Consider the following 23,029-nt stretch of genomic DNA (forward strand, 5'->3'; position numbering starts at 1 on the left):
TGCATGGGGGACATTAGGCACACCTCGTTTGACCAACCTATTTTGAGAAATGAACTGAATAAATTTAGCTTGATGTAATGTATAGGCCTTTTAGAGGCCATCTGCTGCTGTTGTTCTGTGGTTCAACCAAAAAAAAAAAGACTTTGCCCTCAGCAACACAGAGACCAAACAGACATAACAACATTCCTCTTTGCGAGTCGGTAAATTAAAATAAAATAAAATATTGGGCTCATAACTCATTTTGCATAAACACAAAATATGTTAAACATGGCATCAGTCAGAGACCGTTTGAGTCATGAGAGGATGGTTAGAACCTCCAAAACATCAGGAGAACACCTACTGAGCATAGATCCCAACATTTTATATTTGTTTATCAAGATATATGACATCTTCCTTCAAGTCTTCAGAATCCATAATTTAAAAATATTTCAGATTTAGCTTAAAATTTTAATTTGTACTTACTGCTTTCTTAAGTTTGCTTTGCACTGTTTGAGCTGGGGAAAGCTGGTCAGTAGATTTCATTGAATACTCAACGTTTTTCAGTGATTGCTTCTTTACCCAGTCAGTTAAATTTGACCTGTTCCTTCTGATCCAACCAAATCTGGACCGAAACAGCGGTAATGGTGGAAGTGGCCCCACAATTCACAATTTGAGACCCCATGCAACTCGGGGCGTACCCTGATTGGATATCTGAAAGGATTGCTGATCAGTTTGTGCACAATAAACCATAACATGCACATTCAGTAAAAACAATCTGCTTATTTGTCACATTTGACACTTTGCTCTTAAAAGTACATGACCTTGTGTTAATAAATCTGCTTTGTCGAGATTTTATGTGATAGACCAACACAGGGCATTGAATAATTGTGACATCAGATGAAAAAATACTTTTATTTTTCTTTTTTAGAAATAAATGATTTGCTAAGTTAAGAGCAATATACAACTTTTTGGCCCAAACATAGTGTTGGGAGTATCCTGCTGTGGGGACTTGGTCATAATTGATGGAAAGATGGATGAGGCTAAAACAGGGCACTACTGAAAGAAAATGACCTGTTAGAGGCCGAAAAAAACTTCAGTCTGGGGAGGACTCCATTGATCATGTCAATCGATCAAAAACATTTTTAAGTCGACTCCAGGAGGCTAATTATAAATACGTAGCATATTCTTAAGATTTGTATTTGTGTAGTTGAAGGTGTGATTCTTGCATGAAGCCATAAATGTTTTTTTTTTAACTAAATGTTGACCTTACAGGACGTGGCGATGCACATGACAACATTATTTGCACAAGCAGTGCACCAGAGGTCAACACAGGTGTTTATTCAAAGGTTTTTCTGCACAAACAGTGTCACTTCATGACAAATGATTCGTCTGCAATCATTTTTTTCATGTAAGTTTAAAATCCTAAGACATAATGTACAAATCCATTTTCATGATTCTGTACCAGTCGGTCAGTTTTCATGCTGACTTCGGTTTGCACACATTTTGACCCGTCTAACCCGTCCTCTTTCTGTTTTGGGCCTCCAGCCTGTTGCGTCACAGAGCCAGTCGGGACGTAATTAAAGCCACATTGAGAAAGAGTATAAATCCAGCCCCCTGAGTGCAGCTCGGTCCACACACAGGCATGTGCTAGTCCTGAGGTGGATTTTTAAGCCAAGGGGTAAGACAGGGGGAGCTGGAAGTTAAACTGTGACCACTGCAACACTCAGCAACCGCAACCTTAAAACAAAAGTTGGCACAATGGCAGGATTAAAGGTAAGCCACCATTCAGTTACATAAAATGTTTTATTTCTAAATGCACTTTTTCCGTGTTGGGGATTAGTGCTGTGTGCAAGAAAGATTGTGAAATTGGACAACTTAGTTTTCGTGTTGTCCTAAAATTAAAAATATTTAAGTGTCATCATTTCTGTGACAGCAGCCGTCTGAAGGGAGGCGTTCCCTCCAGCCAATCAGAGGGCTGCATTCAGCAGCTGCCCAGATGTGGTCTGAGAGACGCCTTAACAATCTTAACACAAATACAGCTACTATTACCAGTTTTATTTGTATTTGTAAAAAAAAAAGTTTCAGCTTGTTTAAAAGTGATAAGAATTATGTGGACGCCGGTTAAATGATGTTACTTCCTAATCTCCAAAAGTTAATATGTAAGGCACAGTTGAAAGTGCAAAAAAACACTCATTTACTTTATGTGGTTATTGAGTAAATTAGAACTTTTTTTTTTTTTTTTTTTTTACATTAAACAAGTGGAGCTTCTACCATTTGCCAGTTTTTGACTTGAAGCCAAAATGAATATTCCTGATAGACACAAAGCTACTTTATAAAACAGCAGCGATGTTCCTGAAACAACACCAGGCTTCAGGCACACAAACGCGCACATATGGAAACCATCGCTGTTGCGGAGCAGCAGTGACTCAGCAACAAGCGGTTCACATCATACCAAGTTAGTTTTTTTTTTTTTTTTTTAATTCAATATGATGTTGATCAGAAGATAAGGTAAAAGTTATTGTTTTAGGGAAAGTTCTGGAGGTTGATTTGCAGGAGGTATAAAGTAAAACAATACTTTTTTTTTCTTGTATTGTGTATAATTTGCTTTATTTTTCATCTCCGATCAACTGGGCAAAAGTCCAGGTGGTCCTCTTACTCTCACAGCTGTTAAGGGTTTTTTTTTTTTTTTTAAGCAGCAACACTGGAGCTAAGTATTAAAAAAATATTTCCACACAAAATATACATATTCCTCCTTCATCATTAAAGAAGTCTCAACATTTAGTTTTTATATAGTATCTCTTCAATTACTCTTTCTTGATCATTTCCTGTTTGTCTTCTCTGTCAGTATTTGACGGGTTTTGGGAATGAGTTCTCCTCTGAAGATCCACGATGTCCTGGATCCTTACCCGAAGGACAGGTACCGCAAACGTTCGGTCTGTTCCTTTAAGATGGCGATCTTAAAGGAGACAAAGCCACAGTTTTTTTTGTTTGTCCAGTCATTCGTCTGCTAAATGACACAGTATGATATCTTCCCACCAAACAAACCATGTGTCAAAAATAATAATAGCCTCTACCTTTCCTGCAATTTGTGATTCTGTGTAATGACTTTTTTTTTTAAAACCCCATCAAAGCTGTTAAAATGTTAATTAGCAAAAAAAAACAAAAACAAAAATAATCTCAGGTTAAACTTTAGCTCCTGTTTTAGAGAAAACAGTCAATCCTATGCTGACATATTTAACAAAGCGGTTACATTGTGTCCATACAGAACAGTCCTCAGGTCTGTCCTTACGGCCTGTATGCTGAGCAGCTCTCCGGCTCGGCCTTCACCTGTCCTCGTCCAGCCAACAAGAGGAGGTATTTATCAACTTAGCACATTAAATACACTGTAAGAAACATATAAAACATGATTCCCAGGCATCGTGATCAGAGGGGGGCCTTGCACAAATGATGCCTTGAACAAGTGTCATTGTTTTTTCATAAGAAGCAATGAAGAACCTAACAAGAACCTCCAAAAAGTTTCTAATGCCGGCATGTTGTTATGTTTTCACAAGTGTAACTAGCGATTCGTGTAGCTCAGACAGTGTTTTGAAGAGTCTACGAGTAGTAAATCAGATTTTTGGAATAGTTGAGAGTCAATTGTGAAAACAGTTTACCGCCGAATAGGAATTAGCTGCAGTATACGGCCATATTTACAATTCTTACATGCATAGAAGCAACAGAAAACCCGTTCAAGGTGCAAGTGCGTTTTGTGTGTCCTGGTAACCCCCTGCCCCTGCTGCACTGGGCTAAGAGTCATCTCAACTTTAACCTCAACAAAACTGCTGGTATTCTCTTACCCTCCTTTTCTTCTACAGCTGGTTGTACCGGATCCTCCCGTCTGTTAAACACAAGCCTTTCACTGCTGTGCCATGTGGGAATCTGACTGAAAACTGGAACGAAGTGGAGCCTGATCCGAACCAGGTACGTCAACTTTAAGCACTTAGAATTTGAACGGAGAATAATTTCATCATCTACAAGACGATCACAGTCATTGAAACTGATTTTTTTTTAAAATGCTCAAAACAACATTGAATTTTAAAAGAGAACTTTCTGACCTTGAGGTTCCTTTGACAGCTGCGTTGGCTGCCGTTCATCATCCCCAAATCGACAGAGAAGAAAGTGGACTTTGTAGCTGTGAGTCTCGTGTTTTTTTTTCTCAATACGGATTTATTTGCTTATTAATTATTAATATTTTTATTAGGAGGGAAGGGGATATTACAAGAGAAATTTTAAACTGCCAATGACACAGTATGCCACAGTACACAGCTTAAATAATAAAGATAGGTGTGGGGGGAGGAGAGGTAGAGGCATCACTCAGTCCGGGAAAAGAGACACGGATTTATCTTCATCGCAGGGAACTTCTCTTCATCAGTAAATCCCTGCTTTTCCTGGATTCTTCAGGGACTTCATACAATCTGCGGCGCAGGAGACGCCAAAACCCGCAACGGCATCGGCATCCACGTGTACACCTGCAACACCTCCATGGTCGACAGGTTAATGAGCGAATAACTTTCACACAGATCTTTTAAACAGATCTGTTTTAGATCACAAAAAGTATCCAGTTAAGGGGTTTTATTAATATTTCAGATCTCCATATATATATTTTTTTGTCTGCTTCAGGTGCTTCAACAACTCAGACGGAGACTTTCTGATTGGTGAGGAAAAAGCTAAGTTTCCTTTTGCTTCAAATTGTATTTTCTCAGTACTTCTCCTCATCGGCCTCTCTCTCTCTCTCTCCAGTCCCGCAGCAGGGCGAGGTCTTGATCACCACAGAGTTCGGGAAGATGATGGTCGAGCCCAACGAGATCTGTGTCATCCAGGTGGGCTTTGAGTTCTCCAGTGCTTTTCCATCTGCTACTGTATTTGCCCCCACTCTCCTCTTACCATATTTAGAAAGCTGTGGTTTGGCACTTTTCAAGAGTGACCTTAAAAGTAGATAATAGTGGAAAGAGGTTTCAGGCTTTGGACGTCAGGATTGTGACTGCGGCACATGTGTTTTTTTGTTTGTTTTTTATTTCCAAACGCAGACGATTAGTCCCCCTCAGCACTGATACAGCCCACATTTGCCACACAACAGCACCGAATCTCCTCTAACTGCCACTTTTCTTGTTTTTATTTTTCCAGCAAGGGATGCGCTTCAGCGTGGATGTGTTCGGAGAAACCAGAGGCTACATCCTTGAGGTGTATGGGGCCCACTTTGAGCTCCCTGACCTGGGGCCTATAGGTTTGTGTTTGGATGATACTCCTAAGTGTAGATAAGGAAGGATGAAAACATACCATATGTGTTCATTCTTCTTTTAAAACCACACACCGGCCACTTTGCCTCGGCTTCCTGAAACGTGCTATTGTTATCTAAATTGTTGACACTTATCTCTTGAAATCATGCTAGCGCAGCAGCTCAGGCTGAACCGCCACAAACTTGGCCATCGGTTAGCTGCTTTCGCCTCAGGCTTTTTGGGGGTTCACGTGCAAATGTATGCGAGCGTCGTTGTGTTTCCTGTACTGTGTACAGGTATTAATGTAAATGTATAGCAATATTCTAATTCTATATAAACAGAATAGCAAAAAAAAGAACAAAAAAATAAAAAAACAACTAGCTCTCACTATAGCAAGAGCTCTTTGACTTGAAAGCAGAAATCAATGCCCACTTTGTCCAATCCCCTTTTTGCTGACAGGTCTGCACTCACTCATCCACCTTTTACTAGTTTAGAGCGCACAGAGAGAGGGATATCGGAGCGTTCTTCTTCTCTTATTTTCTTCAACTCAGCCTACAAGTTTTCTATAAGATTTAGGTTTGGGTATTAGGCTGATTTTGTGTCTGGCGAACTGTTTCCTTGTTGATTTGGCTGTGTTATTCTGTTAAGATGACCCGTTTTCAGGGAGTCGAACAGATTTATTTAGATTTAACAGCCCTGGTATTTCAAAGAAACAAGTATCATTAGATCCCAAAGTCTTTTGGAAACAAAACAGGCCCACATCATCATACAGCCTCCACTATGCTTAGTTTCATATTCATTATGGTTTTTTGTTTTTTTTTTTTTTTTTTTTTTTTTTTTTTAGGATTTTGCAATGCTTGAACAGAAAGAGCTTTTAAGGGTTCTAAGCATCTAAGGGTTGGTAATGAAACTTAATGAAACCAAGATATAAGTTATTATTTCACTGGCAGTTTAATCTTGAAATCTCATCCGGTCTTGTTTTTTCCACTCCTGATTGCTTTAAACTTAAATAATCACCCTGGCTATAGAAACAATATGAGGAAGTTAAGAAAGCATCCATCTTCTTGCCACCGACAAGAACAATAACATTCTTAAGGTAAATCCACATCTGCTTAGCCTGACTGTTGTACTGTCTTGTCAGGGATACAAATGTAAAGTTTGTAGATACTATTATCAAATTAAACCATTGCTACATTTATTTTTTTGCAACATTTAATCGGGGTGCCAGCAATCAAAGCAACACATTTGAAGAGGAAAACAAGAGAACGACATGCAGAAAATAACTGAAACAAGCGGGGTCCTTTACAAATAAAGATTGGGTTTATTGTACTCTAAAAGACTGCAGTGTGTCGTTCAAACAATGCATTTCAATTGAGTTAATTTTGACAGTACGATCTACAATTCCAAATAAATATCACAGAATAAATAAGTGTTGCACAGTTTGATGTTTTTCTCTGTAAATGTATTTCTAATGAACCAACTGATATACAATTTGTAGATGCAATCCACACGTACAACATAAACCTTTGAATTTCCTTTACGGCTGCTGGTGTGCCACTCCAAGATCATCAGCCGCCCCTTTAGCAACTTTCTAGAGACACCTATATTTCCCCTATTTCTCAGTAAACATTGACTTGATCTGCAAAACACTGGCATGCTTTTTCTATTTTGCACAGCCTGTCTAATGCAGTCATGTATGCATGCTTCGCAGGAGCCAATGGTCTGGCGAACCCAAGAGACTTCCTGTGTCCGGTTGCTTGGTACGAGGACCGCAAAGTGCCCTCTGGCTACAGCGTCATCAACAAGTATCAAGGGAAACTGTTTGCCTGCCAGCAGGTACTTATTGTCACATGCGATTCTCCGTGTGCCGCGGCAAGAATTGCCCACGTACACACCGTCTGAGAGCGGACAATCGCTCGTGTTGAACACTTTGCCCTATTACCCTATTTAGGTTTGAGTTTGCTTCAGTAAACACCATCAAAGTGCCACTGTGACTAACAGGAAACAGTCCAAGTGAAGCATGTGATCCATTAGCTGCTCCTGCCGGCTGAATTGCCATCCCTGATGATTTAATATCCAAGCGTTAGCTGTTATCCTTTCACTCGGTTTCCGCCTCGACTCCCTTATGAGTCTTAATCACTTGTAATTAGTTAAGGCATTCTGGTGCCGCAGACGGCGTACCTGCGAGGCTTTGCTTCGCAGGAAAAACCTTTTCGCAAGTAAAGCATTAATTTCACCATATTTCACTCAGGAAATGATCCTCCCTCTCCTGAATTTCCCGTTGGGCGAATAATTGGATCGACACATAATGTCTGACAGGACTTTTTTGTTTTGTTTTGTGTGTGTGTTTTTCTTATTTTAGAGGAAAAGGATTTGGGGCTATAATCATGTCAAGCCACTCGGTAATTACCTATACAAACAATATACAAGAGCATGATACTATCTTCTTTTTTTTTTTGAAGCAAAACAGAGCTTTCCTAATTTTTGGAGCCCTTCTCCTTGGGGGATTATGTTCTGGGGGTGAGTGAGTGGTGACACTTCGCTCCCAGTTCATTGAAACTGGAGAGTGAGGCTGGAAAACCAAGACGTGGTTGACAGAGGGCCTCATCTCAGGGGAAGATGCTGCCGCTCCTGTCTGGTCCTGCTGTTTTGTTCACCCGCAGAGTGCTAAAATTGCTCAAATTAACTTATTATTTGCTTGACTGGGCCAATATGTTTGTGTTCTGTGTGCATGTGTGTGTGTGCGAAGTTGTTCTCCTTCATTTTTCCTCCTTCCCTCCTCTCCCTCCTTCCTCCCCCCGTCTTTATTTTAATCGAATGTAGGGGAGTTTTCGCAGATGAATGTCCGAGAAATTACCTGCACCAGGGTTTCTCAAAAGGCCATTTTCCACGATAACTGGAGACAATTGGTTGCATAAAGTAACACCTTTTTCTGTTTTTTTTTATATATCTCTTTAGCTATTGTTAGCTACTTATTCTAACTTTTAATTGATTTTGTTTTATTTCAATTTCTTAATTAGAAAAAAAGAAAAACCCCGGTGTATGTGTAGAAACGCCCCGGTGCACACGCAGGAGCATGGAGGTCAGCCTGGCAGCAGCTTCAGTTGTAATGAACTATATTGATTTCAGAGCTTCTGTTGAATGTCTTTTTCGCAGTGACATTATCAGAACAGAGAAACTATATAAAATTGCTGTGCTTTTAACAATCAAGATAAAGAAATATCTCTACACCCCCACTTGCCGAAGCCCACCCTTCTCCTCCAATAACTGCACCGCGGCGAGCGTCAAAATGCTCAAAGTTTGGGAAAGTTTGATTGTGAAGCCAATTACCCCATAATACCTGGTGCCTCGTTTCACAAAGAACCGGGAGGGGAATGAAAGAGAAGAAAGATTGAAAGAAGCAACACCCTCTTACAATTTTCATTATGGCCATTTTTTTTCCCTCTCTTTATGTCAAGAAGTACTTTTCTTGGAATTTAAGATTACAAAGACATTATTCATTGTTCCCCCCTTTCCCTGTGAAAAGCTCAATTTAACGTCTTTTGTGTTGGTTTCTCAGGTAGGCTTCTCTTATTTTTTTGTTTTGTGCTTTTACACGCAGGATTTCTCTCCATTCAATGTCGTTGCCTGGCACGGGAACTACACACCGTACAAATACAACTTGAAGAACTTCATGGCGATCAACTGTGTGGCCTTTGACCATGCGGTATGTTGGTGACTCAAACAGAGCCCTGGCACTCCGTTTGGGTTTATCCCATTTCCTGACAGAAACATGTATACACTCCTCTCTAGGATCCATCTATCTTCACCGTGCTGACCGCCAAATCCACAAAACCAGGTGTGGCCATTGCCGACTTTGTCATCTTCCCCCCAAGGTGGGGAGTGGCCGACAACACCTTCCGTCCGCCGTATTACCACCGTAAGAACTCAGCACCCACACTTGGTCTGATTGTTTGCGATAACAAATGCTTCCTTCATGAATTATGTACGCCTGCTTTAGCGCGGCAGGGTCACATTTTGCAAATGAATTCGGATGGAAATGTCACAATGTGCTCTTTCCGAGATATTTTGTGGATTTAAGCAACCCAGCTAGAAGCTAACACATTCATTTACCAGCTAGTGACACACACAGTGTTCCTACCTGGCTGAATGACTCACTTCACACGCCAGGATCTTTTGTCTGCTTTCACCACAGATCTTTAAGGCCATCTAGTGGGGAACCCCGCTCTGTGTTCCTCAACGAGGAGCTGTGTTACACTGCCTCCTGCTTGTTATTTCAGGTAACTGCATGAGTGAGTTCATGGGGCTGATCAAAGGCCATTATGAGGCCAAAGAGGAAGGTTTCCTGCCTGGGGGAGGCAGCCTGCATAGCATGATGACCCCTCACGGCCCGGACGCTGACTGCTTTGAGAAGAACAGCACTGCTGAGCTGAAACCAGAGCGGGTTGCTGAAGGAACCATGGTAAAACTGCATACAGAGGAATTTATATGCATTCAAGATGGGTGGTGATCCTTATGTTGATTAATGTCTTTATTTATTCTGGACTTTCTTTAATCCTTAAATAATGTCCTTTAGCAAGTTAAACATTTTCTAAGCAAATTCCTGGCATAATTCTGTCTGGTTATTTGATAAAAATGGTATAGCTCAGATGAATTTGTGGTTTCTTAGGACAAAGCCTGTTTGAGGTCAGGGCCATTACAGAAGGTTAATGTCCGTCTGCTTTATGCACTGCAGACCCAGGTTAAATATGTAATTGGGGTCTTTTCTGTTGTTCGGAACAATAATTTCCTATAGTTTTAACCATCTGGCCCTTAATCTCAGATGGCAGCGTCATGGGGGCTACGTTTATCCACAGTCCATATCAACATGAACTGAGAGGATACCATCAAGACAAAGTGTGTCGTTCATACGCAACTTGTTTAGGAATATTTAATCAAGTATTTTTAAGTAGTGCATGCATGTATTTGAATATCCGTGAACTGATCAGTACATATTCAGTATGATTAATTTGATCATATACTGGTGTTCTCTACTCCTTTCAGGCTTTCATGTTTGAGTCCTCCTTCAGCATGGCTGTGACCAAGTGGGGTCTGCAAACGTGCCAGAGACTGGACAAGACTTACTACCAGTGCTGGGAGCCACTGCGCAGCCACTTTAACCCAAACTGGAAGCCAAGGAAGCAGTAGTAAAAAAAAAAAAAACCCAGCAACTTATACAAAAATTTAGATCAAAATACAGAAGATGATTTTAAAAAAAAATTAAAAAGTGGTTTGTGCAACAACCGAAACATTTTAAATCACAATTTGCAGTCCATGGTGTCGTTTTTACTTCTTAAAGTTACAAATTAAAATCATTTGGTGTCATAATACATGCTGGGTAAATGTGCAGAACAATGGGCTTCCAGCAAAAATGCCTTTTTTTAACAAAAACTGTCTGTCACTTTCCCTTATTGTTACAGGTTACTTACAATATGAATTTGATAAAATTACTGATAAACAGCTCTTATTAATGAAACTGTTGTTTCATTAATTCACTTCTTGTGTTTTTGACTTGTAGAACTCTTTTTTTTTTACTTTTCACCACACCACTTCTCCTTTGAAATCAAAGCCACGTAACTGTTGAACAATAATATTTTATTTTATTTTTTTTAATTATAATTACACACAACATTTCGGGGATGTCACAGGAGGAACTTTCTGTACTGAAGCTCAATACGATAAACTGAACTTGCGATTGAGGGTTCCGGCCTTAATCATCTCCTCCTTCTTATCCTGTAAAAGAGACGACAAACAGATGACTGGCTGGTAGTTTCCATAGCAACAAAGACACATAATTTCCCCCCCACCACTCCACCCCTTCACCTTCTGGACATTTTCCCAACGATGTGCTTTATGAATAAGTATTTTGTGAGTTCAAAGCAGTTTTCTTTTTCTCCTCCACCCAGCAGAGACGAGGGGGAAGAGGCGAGCATGATGGCTCCGGCACAGTGAGACAACGACAGCAAATTTTCACTGGAACTTCAATTGACTAAGATTTACAGGGTAAATCTCCATGACAATGGGGAGAGAAATGGAAGCGGGGAGATTTCAAACTAAGCATTTATTTTGAATGTAGTGCGATCTGTGTCTCAGAAGGAACACTGATTCCGATCGCTTTTTGGTTTGTCTAAAAATATAATTCCCGTGTAGAAACTCAAATTCTACAAAAGGTATGCAGGCAGCAGTAGTGTTCATGTAAACTGTCCGGATGATGGATTTGATTCGTCAGACGTTCTTAGTACGGTAACGTACACAACAAAGTCTCATGCCAACAAAGATAACCAAATTGGTAAAGTAACATGGCAATTAAACATAAATATCAACGGCAAATAAAGTTTGCACAGCACAAATACTTCATCTTTATATACTGTCCAAGTTATTTTATTCCTTACTTTAAACTCAATATTTTGTTTAACATATGGCATAAATACATCTTGTATTCATGCATATATCGCATTTTTATTTTAGGAATTTATGTGACAGAAAGCTAAAATAAATAATATGGTAAAAATGTGTTAATGAAATTAATCATAAATTAAAGCAATTTCTATATTTATATCTACAATATTTAAATGAAGCCGTTAACCTTAAAGAATGATGCAGATTATGTTAATATCTAATAAACATTAGACACTTTGGTCCATGGTTGAACTTGTCGGTAAAACATAAAGCAAAGAGAAGGCAGAGGGGCCTCTTGTCTCATACCCTGTCTGTCTTGAAGATGTAGTAGAGGGCAAACAGAGGCACCACTCCAAACATTACACCAAGCAGAGAAGTCTTCTTTGTGGGTCTGAAGTGAGGGTACGGATTGGCTCGTGCGTACACCCACCTCGTCAGGGCAGGGTCTTCCTACAAACACAGACATTTGCAGTGATAAATCAGTTAAAAGAAATATCAGATTAGGATTTACTTAGTCATTTATTTAGTAGACAACAACAGCTTGACTGGTGATGAATTGTAATCAATAAAGTATTTTTTTTTAACATGAATGGCAGTAGTCGGAATTATGGGCTCATTTCCCGAATGATTTTGAAACGAAAATTTGTTCTTTTAATATATTATTGTGGGGAAAAAAATTGTTTCATGACAACTCCAACTTTTTTAGGCCTGTTTTATTTCTGCTGAAAGAAAAATAGGAATCAACACATAAAAACTCAGAGTAAACTTTCTTCAAACGTAAAAACAATAATAATTATAATTTTAAACAAAATGTGCTTCAACTGAAATAATAATAATAAAAAAAAGAAAATCAAAGATCTTCTTATCAATGTGTTTACAGTCTAAGAATATTTCCAGCTAACTTTCTTCACATTCTTTTTGCAATTTACACACAGGAAATAAATAGTTGGAACCCCTCTGCTAATAATTATGAAGCCCATAAAGGTCACTGAAATAACTTGAAACTAGCAATAAATAAATAAATAAATAAAAATGACTGAAAATTAACTCATAAATATCAGATGTTGGTTTTAAAATGTGGTTACATAAACCTAGAAAAAAGTAAAAAGAAAAAAAAAGAAAAAGAAGGAGGCCTGGATAAAAGTAATGCAACCTCTAGAAAAGACTGAAAATAATTTCAACATATAACTGGGATATGTTAAACTGAGGTGTGTCCTATAATTACCAACTTATAGCCACATGTAATGCTAATAAGTCGGTCTGCCAGTGACAAGTAGTCACTATATTTCTTAGTGACATGTCGTTTATAACATTAAGAAAGGGCCACTATCTAATCTCCTGGAGCGAAGGCTCCAGGAGATTAGAAAGAAAAACTTTCTGAAGAAAATTAAACGGGGCCTGCCAAAATGTGCCCGTCAGTTGGAACCCAGCGTTCTGAGGCTAAAAATTAGCATCAATTCTCAGCTTAGCTAACATATAAGAAATAGCATGTGGTTTACTGTCACTGTTATGTTGACCAACGTGAACTGAATCTATTTAGTATGTAAACATAAGTGTGTAAAAACACTTTTGTTTACAGATATTTCATAATTCCTTTTGTTTCTATTGCTTTGTTTATTCATTTTTGATATTTAATTGCTCTTTTCAGTGTTTGATGTTCATTAGAATTTAAAGTTTATCGATCTTTGACAATGATGTGTTCTTGCATTATCAAGCCATTACCATTATGTTACTTGAAAATGGTCTCAAAATAACAACATTATCATTTATCGCAATAACTTTTGGTAAAATGTAACGGCCAGCAAAATTTGTTGTTATGACAGGATGGTATGAGAGAGATAATCTGTGAAAAAGACCTAGCTTCTTTACCTTTGCCCATGCTAACTAGAAACAACCAATCAGAGCTAGGAGGCGGGTTTTAGCGCTGTCAATCACAATATATATGTTGCTGCTCATCATTGTCCCCCACTTCATCTCTGCTATGCTGCTGTAGCTAACAGAGAATGTCATGTATGCGCAGGCTAGTTAGCATCACCATAAATGAGAGCGGATAAAACAGTATCCTGTAACAGTAAGTTATTCGTCACATTTAGCAGCATTGATTAAACACGCTTAGAGCTTCATTTAGGCTCTGATTGGTTGGACTTGGTCGGGAGCAGTGCTTTTCTTCAGACTGAAATAGTAGCTCAGGGAGGAGTTGGAGGAAATCAATCTTTTCACAAATTACCTGCCACATAATGTACTGTCACGACATGGTGACAGTTTTAACAAATATGTTAAACAAAAACCAAACAACAACAACAAACAAACCGTTATATATTATATACATATATATAAAGTTACATACTGCAGCTTTAAATCAGTTAATTTATGGATCTCGTTCTTTTTCCATTCTATATGGTTGTCTATCGCACGAGAGGAAATGACAATAGTCAAATAACCCATATAAACCCATTGAAAATGTTTTTATTTATTTATCTCTGCTCATAATAAATATCTGGTCATACCTCCTTTTCTAACGACGGCCCTCTGAATTACGGCTAGCTTGAAGTTGCTTGGGAAACTTCAACATTCAAACATAATCGTTAGAGCTGCCTTTATAACCATATATAGCAATAGGAAATAAAGACAAAATTAACTCGATACTGAGCACTGTTTGTACAGGTTCGGTCATAACATTTAACCGTCAGTAGCATTTAGCTCTCCTTAAATCAGGGGTGACTTTGGTTGCTAATATGCTAACTTAGCCACTTACAATGAGCTCGGTCCTGTGCGGGTTGTTCAGCTGCAACTGGTACTGCCTCTTTAGGTTGGCCCGCAGTGCTGCCCGCTCCTCCTCTGCACGCCTGTAGTCCGGAGAAAGATTGAAATATTCATTTGGGTCCAGTGTTTTTGGCCGAGTAGCCAAGGGCGCCTCTCGGTAGTCCGCCATGATTGTTTGGTGACGGACGAGAAACGAGAGTATGTAAAATCTCGCGTTGCTAGTCTCGCGTCGTAACCACGACAACGTTCAAAACACCTTTTTTTTCCCCTCACAACGTTCAAGTGAGAAGATGAACTCTCCTGAGAAAAATGGAAAAGTACATCTCAAAGAGTCAACGGAGGATGGAGATGGCCTGGAGTGTGCGGACGTTCTAAAAGATGATCAGGGCGTAAAAGAAGGACACGAAGAAGACTTGGAAGCGACAGAGAAAGCCATCCAGGACCGAGCAGAGGCGGTCGCTTCACTTAATCGGAGGCCCAGCATCACTCACCAACAGCTTTCTGTGTTCGATTTTTTACTGAATTTCCTTTTCCAACACGGCATGATGGGGACTTTGGCGTGTTTTGAAGCGGAATGGTCTGAGCTACTGCAGAAAGGAGAGGTGGATGCGAAGCACATCGACCTGATCCCGAAAGTGTACACTCAGAACCAGCATTTGGCCGGAGAGCTGAAAAACGCTTGGCAGGAGAAGGAGGAGTACAGGCAGGCGGCCGCTGTCGCAGCCGAGGCCCTGCAGAGGGCCAAGAAAGCCAAAGATGCCCACCGGCTGGAGCATCAACGGTTGGTCAGAGAGAAAAACAAACTCATTGAGGACATAAAAAAGCTGAAACTGCAGTGTGAGGGCTACCAGCCTGAAGTAAAGAGGATGAGCGACAAATACCAGGCGTTGTCAAAGCAGGTCCTGCAGGTGGCGCTGGAGAGGGACAAAGCGCTACTCCAGGGGGACAATCAGGCTGCCCGACTGGATGCCGCCTCATCTCAGACCACCAATGAAAGCAATGGTTCATTGAAATAAATCTAACTTCATAACAATGTGCTTTATTCATTATTGGGATTTTTTTTGCATAGGTGACATATAAAGTCGTTGTCGGTTAAAGTTTTCCAATACAGAATATACAATAAATGTAATTATTAATGCAGTGTTTAGAGGAATAATTTTGTTGTCCATCTTGATGCCATGGTTAAAGGTTTACAATCAAAACTTTAAGTTGAAAAAGTTAGAAGAAAACTGTTAGCATTTTCATTTGGTAAGACTTTCAGGTTAATAGTCTGAGAGGAGTTATGCTACAACAAGCTTCTACTGTTTTTTGTTTTGTTTTGTTTTGTTTGTTTTTTGTTTTGTTTTTTAATAACTACAATCTTTAAAAACCCACGTTAGCAGTAACAGGAACACCATTTCACGAACCTTTACACAATCGCCACACTTTCGCTTACTCAAATAACCTCACAACGACAATAATTAGGAAATGTATTAAACAATTTATCGCAAATAAAAGAAAGTATGAATCATGGCCTCTTAAATTTTAACATTAACCAAACACTAAAAAGACATTCACCAAACAAAAAAGAAAACGGAAACAATTACAGGGAACAAAGTTTTGACAAAATAAAAAGCTAAATTTTGCTTTAAAGAAAAAGTTACGTTTTTTGATTTCCTGTATGTAAATCAAGATTAACTGTGTCCATCGTTTCTTTTTATGTTTCACAAACATATTTTGTCTTGTTTTAACAAGTTGAAAAGTTCTGTTTTTAACCACAAGAGGGCGGTAAACATCAAGCTCTGTCTTTTTTTTTACACAGTGGAAAACCCATTCAGAAGTTGCAGCAGCAGAAAAAAAAGACTACATGTAGATTTCAAACGTGATTTCTCTCACATCACTGATGCCTGTAAGACTGTGTGGCTTTGAGTAGAAATACGACTCTGCACAAATACTTTTCAGCTAATATTCCAAAAACAGATCTAAATTACTTTGAGAGGTTTATGAATTTGTTATGAGAATGTTTAACACGGTGTAGTATTCTCCTCCCTGCAGGAGGACCAGGAATTTCTAGCGTTTCCATTGGTGTGCTGTTGTTTTACTGTAGTCTTTATAATGTGCCGTGCATAGCGAGACTCAATCAACCTAAAACCTTTTTTAATATCTGTTGAAGGTGAATAAATGTAAAGTTAAAACACGTTACGGTGTCTGATGTTTTCACACTTTGTCATTACAACCACAAACGTCAATATATTTTATTGTGTTTTTATGTCACAGATACATAGAAACAAGTGTCTTTGTGAGGTGGAAAATGAAGGACGCAGTTTTCAATAAAAAAGAAAATCTTGCACAAATTTGTTTTTAGCCCAATTGAACATCAAATAATCACTTTTCACTGCAGGTACAGTCTTATGAGGTATGTCTCTACCTGCTTCTCACATCTACAGACAAAAAAAAATTGTCCATTGTTTCTTGCTAGATTGCTCAAGCCCAAGTTCTGTGAAAATCAACTTTCAAGTCTTACCATACATCCTCAATCAGATTTAGGTCTGGACTTTGACTGGACCATTGTGACACGTTGATATACTTTGGGTCTTAATACAAACAGACACTTGACCTTTCAGATTTATATTTCATGTCATTTCTTCTTTCATTTCACAATGACATGCTACTGTGCTTCAATTTACTGTAAAAATGTTAAAATAATACAATAACGTCTTCATTTATAATGGGGTCAGATGTGCAGCGAGAAGAATATTTTTCTAAGGCCCCTTAATACCTGTCTTTGGGATGAATGCTCAACTGAAAAACTAATGATCATTCAAAACACAAAGCAGCGCATGTTCTCTCTCTCAGTTCTTGCAGCCGCTTTTAATTTTGAACTTCATTCTTGGGCAGCGGAGTGGTGCAGAGATGCAGAGAAAACTCTTTGATCCGGGGACTGGGGCACCGCTGCAGTACGTATGACCAAATGATTTATTGTCCTCTCGGGAACGCCAAAGTGCCAGCTTGCTCTGCTGCCCTGAAAGATCTATTTATGACTCTGAAATAAAAATTCAATGTGAGACTACAGTCCGTTCCAGGGACAGATTTAGGATCAGAAAATGAAACGTTAATGTGTTTCTGCCCCGGCCGGTCCTCTTCAACCTCATGGTTGAGAAGCTGAACTACGGAGAGCTTTTGAGCTTCGGGAGCAATTAATCACTGTGTGGTTTATCCCCTCCCTTTTCATCCTCCTCTTCTTCCTCACCTTGTACGTCTTCTCTGCAGAGGATGGGTGTTTAGTTCTTTATCTGTGATTCTGACTGACATTTATTGCCGACGCAGTTATTGTGCAAACTCAACAGAGATAGGGATGTTACTCTGTCTAAGAGATAAGGAAACGAAAAAGCCCCATGTGATTCCTATCTCCGTTCTGTGTCCCTCCGTCAGACTTAATCATACTCTGTAATCTGAGGTTATTTTGTGTTGCTTTGGTTGCTAGTTTTCTTTTTTCAAATGAGCGCATGCAAAACTGACTCAAAAAGGACAAACCAGTTACTTTTTCCAACCACATATTACAGCTACTACTCTATTCGAAGTTCACTGAAGTGGTTGCTCATAGACAATGACCTAATGTGTACCAGCACGATGCTCTTTGAGGCTCAATCTTCGAAGGCTGCAGTCTGATTGCAATTCATCCCCCGCCTGCCCGACTCTCTGCGTGTTCCTCTCGGCTTCCCTCCCCTGACAGCTCTGTCCACTTTAAAGCTTGCGGTGACCTTTTTATCAATCTGAAGGGAAAGGAGAACAAGGAAGCACTTTTTCTCCTCAACCTTGGCTCGGGTTCATGCAGATGTAGGAAACGTCCCTGCCTTGGCGCACGGTTTCTACCCTTAATCCCATCTATGCAGGCTGTAAATTGTAACTTCCGTTAATTATCTCCCCTCATTTTCCAATCTTTATTTATGCAGTCATTTTATGCCCGTGAGCACCCGTCTTCAAACAAATCAGTTTTTTGCTACGGATACGGGGGCAGCGAGTTTAACTGTGTTGTATTTTCTGCTTTAATAATGTATGCAGGACACTGTGGCTCGTAGATGTTATTCAGAGACATCAATCATTTTCAAGGAGAGCTACAGAGAAATACTGCTTGGAGACAGAACTGACAAAATCCTGCAAATTTTACTCGGCTCTGCTCACCTTAGCACAAAGACTGTACATCCGATCCCTGTCTGTGTAATGTCAAGGATAAGAATAACTTTGAAGATTACCAACAAAAAACGTTTCCATATTACTGTAGTACGTTGGGCAATGAAAGTAATTGTCAGAGAAAAAGTAATTGTTCGACTACACAATCAAATCTTTTAAGTCTAGTTGTTTTAGGCTACAACAAAATCAAAAATTGGCAGAACATCTACAGAATAAGGAAATATGCCCGTCACTTTGCTAAATACAATCTTTACTCTAGAGAAATGTTTGCTTGGTCCTTTAAAAAATAACTAATTTTAGCCACACCCTTATTGAAGCTTGTGAATGTATTGCAATCAAAACTGTGGCTATGTATGTTTTTAAAAACTGTGACTTAACAGTGTTAAAGTTATCTTAAACAATGTCATAGAACTTTTTGTTGTACATAACAAAAAATAACTGCTACATGGAGTTCCACATGGTTCAGTAATTGAGCTGATACTTTTTAACTGGTGCATTCAAGTAGAATCAATCCCCAGCATTAGCATTTGCATGCTGGTGAGAAAGCTTTATCAGTCTGTGAGGTTACCTGACATCTACTATTTACCAACAGCACAACTGAACATGAAGGCCTGAAATATCCATAACTATGGAATAAACAGAAATGATTATTTCCGACCTTCTAGAACATTATATTAACATACTATTCTCAGTTTCTGTTCATGGTACAGTCTTGGCTTCAAGTTCAATTGTAGGAAATACTTTTGACTAACATATTTCCATCACCCAACAGAACCTCCGGACCTCAAAGTCTTACTTCCGGCTTTCTTCCGCCTACGCAACATTACTAAAATCTGAAGCGCTGTTGTTGTGTTGTGTAATACTACTCCACTCCATTAGGTGGAGCCGCTGACATGAATGAATGAGAAACGGTTGGAAGAGTAAGAGATAGAAAGAAAGATAAGAGATAGAAAGATAAGATAAGAGATAGAAAACGGCATTGTGCTCGTTCGGTGAGTTGTATTTGCTGTGCTACGTTAAATAAATGCGCCGAGTTGTTCGAGAACGTGTCTTGTTTCCACACAATGGACTCTTTGCACCTCAGCTTCCGCGTTCGGGGAAAAGCGGCTCGATTATTTCCGATATATTGAAAATGGCCTTTTACACTAGGTGCTTGCAGGACTTGGCCAAGGTTTGTACATCGATCCAAAGCCCCAACAAGTAAACTGGAGAAAGGTTTTAAGACGTACGCCTCGTTATACATTCACTGATATGAAGGTGAGTTTTACTTAAACTTTGTGGCTAACATTAACCTTAGCTAATCGACTCTAGTTTAAAATCTACTACACCTAGAGACTTGAAACTTGGACTGGATTATTCTCCGCTTCAAGCTGAATGAATAAAACCATGTTTGGGATTTGTGAAACCCTTTTCTGATTTATGAAACTTCAATAAAAGTTGATTTTCACAATTTTTTTGGCATCTGGATCGCCTTAGATCTGCTCTAATAAAAAAACTACATCTCCTAGACACTTCAAACCTGGACTAAATTATTCTGCTCTATGGAACAACTACACGACCTGGGCCGGTCTATCAGTCTTGTGATGCTAACTGGTGTGTGCCCACAAAAGTGAAAAAAGAGCATGCATTTCTTTAANACACCTAGAGACTTGAAACTTGGACTGGATTATTCTCCGCTTCAAGCTGAATGAATAAAACCATGTTTGGGATTTGTGAAACCCTTTTCTGATTTGTGAAACTTCAATAAAAGTTGATTTTCACAATTTTTTGGCATCTGGATCGCCTTAGATCTGCTCTAATTAAAAAACTACAACTCCTAGACACTTCAAACCTGGACTAAATTATTCTGCTCTAACAGCAGAATATTTATAACCATGTTTGCGATTTGTGAAACATTTTCCTGATTTGTGAAAACTCAATAAAGTTCGATAATCACCATTTTGTGGCATCTCTTTCATACTAGAACTGCTCTAATGAAAAAAATACAATTCCTAGGCACTTGAAACTTGGACTGGATTATTCTCTTCAAGCTGGATATTTAAAACCATGTTTAGTATTTGTGAAACTTTTTTCTGATTTGTGAAACTTCAAAAAGGGCGATTTCACCACTTTTTTTTTTATCTTGGTCACATGAGAACTGCTCTATTTCCAAAACTACGACAGCTAGACTCTCCAAACCTCAACTGGATTATTCTCAACTAAGAACAGAATATTTACAACCATGTTTGGGAGTTGTGAAACTTTTATCTGATTTGTGAAAACTCAGTAAAGTTTGATTTTCACCATTTTTTGGCATCTGGATCACACTATAACTGCTCTAATTAAAAATAGACAACTCATAGACTCTTCAAACTTGGCTCTAACAGCAGAATATTTCGAACCATGTATGTGATTTGTGAAACCTTTTTCTGATTTGTGAAAACTTAAAGTTCGATTATTACCATTTTTGTTGAACTCTTTCATACTAGAACTTCTCTACTTAAAAAACTACAACATCTAGACACTTAAAACCTGCACTGGATTTTTCTGCTCTAGTAGAAGAATATTTGAAACCATGACTGGGAGTTTCACAACTCCCAAACATGGTTCTAAATATTCTGTTCTTAGTTGAGAATAATCCAGTTGAAGTTTGGAGAGTCTAGCTGTCGTAGTTTTGGAAATAGATCAGTTCTTGTGTGACCAAGATAAAAAAAAGTGGTGAAATCACCCTTTTTTAAAGTTTCACAAATCAGAAAAAAGTTTCACAAATACTAAACATGGTTTTAAATATCCAGCTTGAAGAGAAGAATAATCTGGTACAGGTTTGAAGTGTCTAGGAGTTGTATTTTTTAAATGAGAGCAGTTCTAGTATGAAAGAGATGCCAAAAAATGGTGAAAATCGAACTTTATTGAGTTTTCACAAATCAGATAAAGGTTTCACAAATCCCAAACATGGTTATAAATATTCTGCTATTAGAGCAGAATAATCTGGTATAGGTTTGAAGTGTCTAGGAGTTGTATTTTTTTAATTAGAGCAGTTCTAGTATGAAAGAGATGCCAAAAAATGGTGATAATTGAACTTTATTGAGTTTTCACAAATCAGAAAAAGGTTTCTCAAATCCCAAACACGGTTTTAAATATTCTGCTATTAGAGCAGAATAATCTAGTCCAGGTTTGAAGTGTCTAGGTATAGTAGATTTTAAACTACAGTCGATTATTGATGCGGAAGGTAGTGAAAAATTAAGTGGAACCGCCCTTTAGCTATTGGAAGCTAGAAATGGAAACCAACTTCAGCGAGCGACGTAAACGTCATACGCTGTGACGTCAGCTCCAAAGCTCTATTGCAATAAAAGGATCCTAGCAGTGTCTGAACTGGTAACGTATTTACATATTGTAATTAAATCATATGTGGGGATTTATTGACCACAGCTTTATTTTTATAATACTATCATGAAAGATAAGAGTACCATCTTTGTGCTGACAAGAAAACAACCTGCTGAATACTATTAATCAATCATTAATCATTTTTGTCTAGATTAATGTCAAGTTGTCAAAACAAAGACATTTTCAATAATGTCAACTTTGTATAAAAATGTCATGATTTACCGAATGACGCTTTATGACAGCATTCATAAATATTCATGAAGACTTATTCATGTTCATGACAGATGTTTATGACAGCCGATAAAGTGTTATCGGCTGGGTTTATGTAGCGTTTGATTTTTAACAAAATATTTATACTTTCGGCATTTATTTTGAAGTATGTTGGTCCTGTTTACAACTATGATTTTCATGTTCAAAAGCAATTTTTTATGTTCCATCTTATAGTATAATAACTGAACAAAATTGTTTATTTGACTTCAAAGATTAGAGTCAAGACTGCTTTACATTTAATTTANCAATAGCAAAATCAAAATTTTGCTATGTTGTTCCTCAAATGTGGGTCGGACAAGATGCAGAGTTGGTTCATCTGCAACCTTCTCAATTACCTCCCACAGAAGTTCGCTGAGAAACTTTCTTTTTTTATAATCTGGGCTTCTTTGGCCAGGATGGACTTTGTTGGAGAATGTCTTTTTGACTTTTGTCCAAAAAGAGACCTTAGGCCTCAGATCCATTTCCCTCTGTGGGCTTTCGTCAGTCATCTTTATTGTGGTGAGCTAAAACGTTCAAATGAATCTTGTGTTGCCTGATTTGTGGTAACTGATCAGAGAATTAACTGATCAGTTGGTTATGTCATGGACTCTATGACATCATAAAGTCATCTTCAGAAGGGCCTCATGACACAGACATCATTTGAAGTCATGCTGATGACATCATTGTCAGAAGCATGGCAACTGTTGCTAAGGGTAAAAACAGCACGCAGTGAGCATGCGCTATGAAAAAAAAATAAATCTGTGTGCACTAAATGCATTATTCCCGCAAGTCTGAACTGGCAGTGATGTGCG

The 23,029-nt window shown here is 38.6% G+C and overlaps 3 protein-coding genes and 1 long non-coding RNA gene across 4 annotated transcripts; 2 read left to right on the top strand and 2 right to left on the bottom strand.

Annotated features, from left to right (window-relative positions):
- The first annotated feature begins 1,596 nt into the window (after positions 1–1,596).
- Positions 1,597–10,516, top strand: hgd (homogentisate 1,2-dioxygenase). Its single transcript, XM_007547850.2, has 14 exons — positions 1,597–1,752; positions 2,825–2,896; positions 3,245–3,333; positions 3,834–3,939; positions 4,093–4,152; positions 4,420–4,511; positions 4,639–4,673; positions 4,759–4,838; positions 5,143–5,242; positions 6,946–7,070; positions 8,836–8,940; positions 9,027–9,153; positions 9,515–9,696; positions 10,278–10,516. Exons 1-14 carry the CDS (start codon positions 1,738–1,740, stop codon positions 10,419–10,421), a joined length of 1,332 nt encoding a protein of 443 aa, XP_007547912.1. The 5' UTR covers positions 1,597–1,737; the 3' UTR covers positions 10,422–10,516.
- A 333-nt stretch (positions 10,517–10,849) lies between these two features.
- Positions 10,850–14,639, bottom strand: ndufb4 (NADH:ubiquinone oxidoreductase subunit B4). Its single transcript, XM_007547852.2, has 3 exons — positions 14,428–14,639; positions 11,979–12,122; positions 10,850–11,006 (listed from the first exon to the last, which is right to left on the bottom strand). The coding sequence occupies exons 1-3, from the start codon at positions 14,602–14,604 to the stop codon at positions 10,944–10,946; spliced, it is 384 nt and encodes a 127-aa protein (XP_007547914.1). The 5' UTR covers positions 14,605–14,639; the 3' UTR covers positions 10,850–10,943.
- A 34-nt stretch (positions 14,640–14,673) lies between these two features.
- Positions 14,674–15,468, top strand: LOC103135229 (sperm-associated antigen 16 protein-like). The gene has a single exon (XM_007547851.2). It carries the CDS (start codon positions 14,726–14,728, stop codon positions 15,449–15,451), a length of 726 nt encoding a protein of 241 aa, XP_007547913.1. The 5' UTR covers positions 14,674–14,725; the 3' UTR covers positions 15,452–15,468.
- A 1,814-nt stretch (positions 15,469–17,282) lies between these two features.
- On the bottom strand, positions 17,283–22,166 carry LOC107835777 (uncharacterized). Its single transcript, XR_001661600.1, has 3 exons — positions 22,067–22,166; positions 20,102–20,106; positions 17,283–17,296 (listed from the first exon to the last, which is right to left on the bottom strand). It is a non-coding gene; the product is annotated as an uncharacterized LOC107835777 (long non-coding RNA).
- Between the last annotated feature and the right edge of the window lie 863 nt (positions 22,167–23,029).

The sequence above is a fragment of the Poecilia formosa genome, unplaced genomic scaffold (genome assembly GCF_000485575.1).
Source record: "Poecilia formosa unplaced genomic scaffold, Poecilia_formosa-5.1.2 Scaffold22, whole genome shotgun sequence".
Taxonomy (NCBI): Eukaryota; Metazoa; Chordata; class Actinopteri; order Cyprinodontiformes; family Poeciliidae; genus Poecilia; species Poecilia formosa.